The 7,787-nt window shown below is 49.2% G+C and overlaps 1 protein-coding gene across 1 annotated transcript; it reads left to right on the top strand.

Moving 5' to 3' along the window:
* Positions 1-2,319: 2,319 nt before the first annotated feature.
* On the top strand, positions 2,320-6,084 carry NFKBIA (NFKB inhibitor alpha). Its single transcript, XM_056493288.1, has 6 exons — positions 2,320-2,730; positions 3,052-3,160; positions 3,670-3,880; positions 4,372-4,460; positions 4,578-4,838; positions 5,333-6,084. The coding sequence occupies exons 1-6, from the start codon at positions 2,507-2,509 to the stop codon at positions 5,378-5,380; spliced, it is 942 nt and encodes a 313-aa protein (XP_056349263.1). The 5' UTR covers positions 2,320-2,506; the 3' UTR covers positions 5,381-6,084.
* Positions 6,085-7,787: the final 1,703 nt, after the last annotated feature.

Genomic DNA, 7,787 nt, shown 5'->3' with positions numbered 1-7,787 from the left:
TCAGGGCTAAATCCCTTCTCGAGCCATGCTTTTTGCTGCCTAATACCCAGGGTTACTGGCCCAAGTGTGGGCCCCCCATGATGCCTAGGGCCAGGCTGTAGAGCAGCAGCATCTCCCTGGGGCAGGAAGTGGGCTGGCCTCAGCACGACTTTCCATCCAGAAAACATTTTCCATCACCTTTCCGCCACCTACAACTGGCTGCAGTACTGCCAAGTTAAAACACACACAACATAAAAGCATCTCATGTGCCTCTGAAAAGAGGCTGCTTGCTAAAAATAATCCTGTGATGGCCTGTGAGGGCAGCTGGAAGTCACTTATAGAAGGAGGCAAAGAATTCCCTTTGCTGAAGTTAGTTTACAGCCATCACAGCTAGAAGAGAAGTTTTCAAGCTTCATTTTTGTGTGATTCTAGCAAAATTTCAACTGCAGAGAGCGAGGTCCTTGCTGGGCTCAATTCCCCTGCTAGTCAGAGCAGGAGCTTGCTTTTCAATTCTCATCTTCCTTCTTTGAAGAGATGCAGCTAGGAGGAGATTCATTTGTTAATTAAATTTCCCCTGCCAATTTACATTTAAAAGGGGGAACTGTTTCAAAAAGCTCTCAAAACTTTCATAACCTTTTACTTAAAAAAGAAAAAGTTTTACGGCTTTTTTCTAAACCTGCCCAAAAACACCACTGGATTGTCCCAGGCCAAGCGATGAACACTGAAAAGAAGCCCAGGAATGGCACAGCTGGGCTGAAAATTAGAAACATCTGCTCACAGAAAGCCAGGCATTCTTCCTCTCCTCTGGCTCTTCCTTTTATCTTTGGATTTTCCCAAGTTCTTTTTCAAAGGGATGCCATCCCATAGGAAAATGACAAAAGGAAAAAAAGTACAAGCACTGTTACTCAGTGAGGCCAGCAATAGTTGCAAGAGAAGAAAAATTCTTCATGGGAATCCCCTACATCTGAGAAGCAGAAGCAAAAATTCACCAGGAAAATATTCAGTGCTGTCAGCTCTGCAGACAAACAATGTCTTTTATCCATATGGGATTTATCCACATTTTATTGCCCGCAGATGGCATGACAGCAGTAAAAAAAAAAAAAAAAAAAAAAAAAAAAAAAAAAGCAGAGAAAAGTCACTAGGAATGGCCAGAGAAAGCAAGAATAATGGCTGAAGATGTAATTTCTTCTTTAAAAGGTTTAAAGCGAAAACTTTACGAAGTGAAAACTTGCACAGCAGAGATGCAAAATTGTCTAAATGCTGAGGCAACACCTGCACACTTGCAGGCATGGCACAGTAACATCTATCATGTATGACACTGCCTGAATCTCTCCAAGAAATGACACTCCCTGCCAAGCAGGGCAGATGCAGTGTCCTGATGCAGTAGCAGCCCCAGCATCGCTCCGGTGGTGTTTGATTCCCTGACATTTTAGCACGACTTTGCTGCCCTGGGCTTACTAAAAAGCTGGTTAATAGTGGTCCCTCTCATCAGACTTCAAAATGATCCTCACAGGCTCAGGGATCTATCATTGTGCAGATTGTACAAGAACGAGGTGCCATGCTGCTACACGGCACCTGTGGGTGATGGAGCTTCGAAGAGTGGCTGGAGACTCCTGGGAGGACACGCTGCAGCTTCGCAGGGCTTGAGGGCAGCCCATACAAACAGATGGGACAGCCTTTTGTTGCCATAGGACAAAGGGTAAGGGTTTAAAGCTGAAAGGTCAATTTAGATTAGATATAAGGAAGATTTTTTACAATGAGGGTGGGGAACCCTCTGGGCGACCTTATACTGTTAGAGGTTGCCCAGAAATGTGGTGGATGCCCCATCCCTGGAAAAATTAAAGGTCAGGTTGGATGGGGACCTTATACAGTTGAAGATTCCCTGCTCACGGCAGGGGGGGTCGGTCTAGATGGGCCCTTATTTTCTCCTAAGTTCTTGCTCGAAGGAATGCCATCCCATGGAAAAAATGACAAACTGGGGAAAAAAATCACGGACACTGAGTGAGGCCAGAAATAGCTGCAAGACAGGAAAAAAACCCTTCTTTATAGAACCCTTCCAACCGAATTATTGCACTGTCAGGACACTGCCGGAATGCCGGGGTGCAGCCAGGGCCCTGAGGGGCCCCGCAGCGCGCCAGCCCCGAGGAGCCGGGGAGCAGGCACGGGGAGCCCCCGCACCGGGCAGGGCAGGGCAGGGCAGGGCAATCCCCCCGGGCGCGGCAGGGAAGTACCGCCGGGGACGCCGGAGAGGTGAGTACTTCCCCCCTGGAAAAACGCCAAGTTCCCTCTCGGCCCGGCCTCTTCTCTTCCCTCCCCTGCGACGCCCCTTCTGGGCGGCCCGAGCCGCTCCGCCCTCCCTGCCAGCGCCGGCGGCGCCGAGCAGGACCAGACCCGTCGGTCGGGCTTTGACTGGCTGGAAATTCCCGTCCTCCGCGGCTCCTCCCCCTCAGAAATCCCCCGGCCTCGCTGTATATGCGAGGCGCCGCCGCCGCCGCCGCTCACTCGCAGCGCCCTCAGCCCCGCCGCCATGATCGCCGCTCGCCGCGCCGCCGAGCCGCCCGCCATGGAGGGCTACGAGCACCCCAAGAAGGAGCGCCAGGGCGCCTTCCCGCTCGACGACCGCCACGACAGCGGCCTGGACTCCATGAAGGAAGAGGAGTACCGGCAGCTGGTGAAGGAGCTGGAGGACATACGGCTGCAGCCCCGCGAGCCGCCCGCCTGGGCGCAGCAGCTGACGGAGGACGGGGACACGTAAGTGGGGGTCGCGCACGGGGCAAAGGCGGCTCGGGCACGGTGGGAGCTCGGCACGAGCAGCCCGGGACAGGATGTGCTTGCCGGCGGGGCGGCGCCGGGCCGGGAGGGAAGGGAGGGGGTGCGGAAAGTCCCTGGAGCGGCGCCAGGGTGAGGCGGCTCCCGCGGCCGCGGAAAGCCCCGGCCGAGCCGAAAGCCCCGGCTTGCGACACCCGCGCGTGACCCGGCCCGGCCCGGCCCGGCCCGGCCCGGCGGGGCTCGGCGTGGCGTCGGGGGGTTAAACGCCTGTCGCTTAATCACTCCTCTTTTCCCCTCCTGCAGTTTTCTCCACTTGGCCATTATTCACGAGGAAAAAGCCCTGAGCCTGGAGGTGATCCAGCAGGCAGCCGGTGACCGGGCTTTCCTGAACTTCCAGAACAACCTCAGCCAGGTACTTTCACCTCGATAGCCCCAAATCCGGATCAGCCCCTGCCACACCCACACACTCCCTCTGGGGAATTCCCCCAGGAAAGTCCCTTTAATTTTTTTTTGTTTTAATTGATGGAATCTATTGAATCAAAGCCTACATTCAGGAAAGTCCCTAGCTGGCTTCGGCCGGTGTTGGTACAATGCTTCCTCTCCCCCAAGAGAGTGGAATTTAACGCCCACATTTTTCAAATATGATGCCATGGGTTGCATCCCTCTTTATGGAGATGTTAATGATACCCTTCATACCAACTGACTGTGGGTTTATCCAGAGAGCCCAAAGTTCATCACTTCCAGATGAATGGGCAACTATACAACAACTTGGGAAGCATGAAGAACTGAGTTTATGGGGCATGCTTTAATGCTTTTATTTGTTGGCACAAATCACCAAGTGAACCAGAAGTCTACTTGTCTAGATATTGCTGCCAAGTTCTTGGTGTAACTTACAGTCTGCTTTTGCTCTTGTGTTTGCAGACTCCTCTTCACCTGGCAGTGATAACTGATCAGCCTGAAATTGCTGAACATCTTCTGAAGGCCGGATGCGACCTGGAGATCAGGGACTTCCGAGGAAACACCCCCCTGCACATTGCCTGCCAGCAGGGCTCCCTCAGGAGCGTCAGCGTGCTCACACAGTACTGCCAGCCACACCACCTCCTCGCTGTGCTGCAGGCAGCCAACTACAATGGTACGGCCACACTCCTCTACAGTTTGTCTTGGTGTGCTGCACCAGGGTAGGGTCAGTCTCCTGCAGATCTCAAAGATCTCTGGAGAGATGGAGAAGGATTATTATGTCCCATTTGAGAGTTGAGGAGCCCAAAGCATGCAGCAGTGTCGGACTTTTTTGAGATGCTACTGTCTTGTAGGCCTTGTCACTGTTGATTATAGTCTCTCATGGCTTTGAACCTCACATTTTTAGTGAGTGCCTTTGCCCTGATTCTCCTTTTTTTATTTGTTTTAAGTTGCACTCAAACACTGGAATAAAGCCTCCAAGAAATCTTTTCAAAATCCAACACTTTTATTCATACTGGAAGCTGGAAAACTCTTCTGAAAAACACCCTTTTGCCTTGAATGAATTGCAAATTTAGAAACTATCCTGGCCTATTGTCTTGACTTTTAAGTAACGATGAGGCATTGAGTTAGACTTACCCAAGTTTTCCCTTTCTTTGTGTCTTTCAGGACATACATGCCTTCATTTAGCATCTATTCAAGGATACCTGGGTATTGTTGAGTATCTGCTGTCCTTGGGAGCAGATGTAAACGCACAGGTACGTAATGTGTACCATGAATTTAACTGAGTGGGGCTCTGTAGTCTTAAGAATCAACAGATCTGACAATGGCTCTGCCTCTCCTAACATGCCAAACCTTATGCTGTTTTCACACAGGAGCCATGCAATGGCAGAACAGCACTACATTTGGCAGTCGATCTGCAGAATTCAGACCTAGTGTCACTTTTGGTGAAACATGGGGCAGACGTGAACAAAGTGACCTATCAGGGCTATTCCCCCTATCAACTCACATGGGGAAGAGACAACTCAAGCATACAGGAACAGCTGAAGCAGCTGACCACAGCTGACCTGCAGATGTTGCCAGAAAGTGAGGATGAAGAGAGCAGTGAATCGGAGCCTGAGTACACGGAGGATGAAGTAAGTAACTGTTGTGATTTTTACAAGAGAAGTGGAAAATCCTGTCTGTGCAGGGTATTTTTTGGTGTTGCTTTGATAGCATGCCCCAGTGACTTCGTGCTGTGTAACAGGTATATCAAAGATTTTGCTATCAACAATTAGCAAAATGGCAGATGGGGCAAGCATGTAAACAGAGTAAGAATAAAATGTAAAAAATAACATGAGGATATGGAGATTTAACTTCATGCTGCATGGTTCTCTGAACACAGTTCTGTGGCTGACACAGAACCTCATGAGAAAAAATCCAAGTTAGTGGGTGGTTTCCTTCTCCCTAGGATTTGTTTTTCTAGCATTCTAAGTGCTGCATTAAATAGCATATGTAACCATTTTGGTGCAGAAATTTTATACACTGCTGAAGTCTGGGCATGTAGAATTTGGCTATTATCCCAGAGTGGATATGATACTTTAAATAAGAATTTTGCATTAACAGCATTTTGCTTTTTTTTTCCTTGCAGCTTATATATGATGACTGCCTTATTGGAGGACGACAGCTGGCATTTTAAAGCAGATCTTTCTCTGAAAAGAAGTGACTGTATACATACATACATGTATAGAAAAAGGACTGGCTTTCTGCATCTAAAAAGAAAGTCACAATGTGGAGAGAAAAAAGAGGAGGGAAATACTACACTGCCCAGCAAGGAGAAGGAGCACGTAATTGTAACAGGACATTTCCAGGATCTCCCTTGTGTTTAAATACAGGAGTGGGATGTGTAACATCAGTACAGATCTGTGATTATTCACACCACCTGATAAAGAGCCACATAGCCAATCTTCTCAGCCCTGCAAAGGTAACAGACTGCACCAACCTGCTCGTTACAGGGAGCTTTCTTGTGGCATCAAGTACTACAGGGAATAAGTGTCCTTTTGTGGCAAGGTGGACTCATGCCAGCACCCCTTCTCAGAGACTCTGCATTCATTTGTGCTGGGCTAGTGGCAGTCCCTGTCCTTTCTGACAGACCTCAGCTGCTCTCAGTGGGCCGTCCCAGGTGGAGGAGTCTGACCAAGGGACTGGTGCCCTCTTGGCTCTTAGGCAAAAGTAGCAATAATGTTAACTGTGGGCATTGGAAAAGTGTGTTTCACACTGTGTGTGTCATAATTGCTACACTTTTTAGCAACTGTATATTGTGTAAATACTGTACATTTTTTGTTTATAATTATTTTCGTACTTGTGAGATATGTATTTATTAAAAAAAGTCAGATTACTGTACCTAGTCTGAAATGGTTCATTGCCCACCTCCCTGAGATTGTGGGAATCTACCTGGTTTGCTTTTGAAGAAACGTTTTAACACCTAGTAGCCCACTGGGGTCACATTCTCAGGGTTTTTAGGTGATTCACCTCAGCAGTGGTAAGACATCTAAGCAGCTTGCAGCTCTCAGCCCTTCTGCTACAGCTAATTTTGGAAGCAGACGTAGGTGTTGTTTCCTGCACCCGCTGCAGCAGGCGGATTGTGGGGCTGGGATTCCCCCTCTCTCCCAGCATCAGGCTACCAGCCCACTAGAGAGGGGTTTTTAGGCTGGTTTTGGCAGCACCCACCCACCTGCCCTCATGGCACCTTTTGTTCCAGCTCAAATACTGCACAAGTCTCACCAGGGGAAGGCTGGAGGTTTGCAGCACAGTCCTGTGTCTGTTCACCACTTGTTTGTCACCTGGCCCAGCTTCGGTTGAACTCTGACCCCTTTGGAATTTCCGAAGGGGATTTCCACAGGAAGAGGGAACACATTCTGGGAGCGTGTGCTACTGCCTTCCACCCCTGAAATTCAGGTGGGGCACCCCCACATCTGCACTGCAGGAGCTACAGCTCTTGTCCAGTTCATAGCAGTGCAGAACGTGGCTTTGAAGTGCTTCAGTTATTCCTCAAGTTTCTCCCCAGCATTCAGGCAGACAGAATCACTTTGCCCAAATCTCTGCTCCAACTCATCTCCTGACAGTGCATCACAGTACTGGACAGCCTTCTTATCCTGTTGTGTGTCTGTGTAAAGGAGGGGCTGTGTAAAAGGTGACCGTGCCCTGTTTGTGCTGTGCCCCCCTAGATGGAAACAGCAAAGCTGCTGACGCAGGATGGGGGAGCTCTGCCAAGAGCTGGCCGGGGGAATTCTGTGCTGCTGGCACCTGGCCCAGCTCAGGCTGTTGGAGAATGCTGTGGCCCCAGGTTGCACAGGAACACCCATTCCTTTTTCTGTCCTGCTCTTCCCAAAGCGTTCCTGACATACAGCCTGCTCAAAGGAGGGTTTGCTGGTAGGAGGAAGAAAACCACAACTGGCTGTGTACTTCCTAACTTGCAAGGGAGCCAAAAGCTACTGTGGAAAGGATTGTATAAAACTGTCATCCTGAGAAATTTTTATTTCCTTTCCACTCTCATTGCACGAGCATAACCTAGGTATACACACTGAAACTTCTGACAGACATGGCTACATCTGCATTGCAAATCTGCATTTTCCAGTGTGGGGCTGGATAAGAATCTGCCAAAACTTTTTCTTGTTGGGAACTCACCCTGCACTCTGACCAACCATTAACTCTGAGATGGGAGTATGGACTGTGGGAGTTTGCTCACTTGCTGCTACAGGTTTTTCACCAGCAAAGTGATTCCACGGCTGAAATAGAAACAGTGGTGTTCCACTTGCTATGTTTCAGTTTCCCCTTGCAAAATAGGGCTTGGAAATGCTGTCAAGCATTTGTCTGCAGAGGCATTCACTAGCTGTAGCTATCTGGTCTAAAAGTCCTTGGGTACATGGCTGGACCAGGTATGCAAATATTTAAATAGATACCATCTGGAGGCAAATACTTCTCATTTGAAGGCTAGAAGGATGGAGAAAAATGCAGTTATCAGTAGTACCAGGCTGGCCGAGTAGTTTCGGAGGCAGTGATACATTCTCTGCTGCCCATTGCAATATTTAGACAAAGAGTATCTA

The sequence above is a fragment of the Oenanthe melanoleuca genome, chromosome 5, assembly GCF_029582105.1.
Source record: "Oenanthe melanoleuca isolate GR-GAL-2019-014 chromosome 5, OMel1.0, whole genome shotgun sequence".
Classification (NCBI taxonomy): Eukaryota; Metazoa; Chordata; class Aves; order Passeriformes; family Muscicapidae; genus Oenanthe; species Oenanthe melanoleuca.
This window is presented reverse-complemented; position numbering and strand designations above follow the sequence as displayed.

Excerpts from the sequence above, each read along its gene's own strand:
- NFKBIA (XM_056493288.1), top strand. The coding sequence starts at position 2,507 with ATGATCGCCGCTCGCCGCGCCGCCGAGCCGCCCGCCATGGAGGGCTAC. Across the intron at positions 2,731-3,051 it reads CTGACGGAGGACGGGGACAC|TTTTCTCCACTTGGCCATTA; the intron begins GTAAGTGGGGGT and ends CCCCTCCTGCAG. Across the intron at positions 4,461-4,577 it reads GAGCAGATGTAAACGCACAG|GAGCCATGCAATGGCAGAAC; the intron begins GTACGTAATGTG and ends GTTTTCACACAG.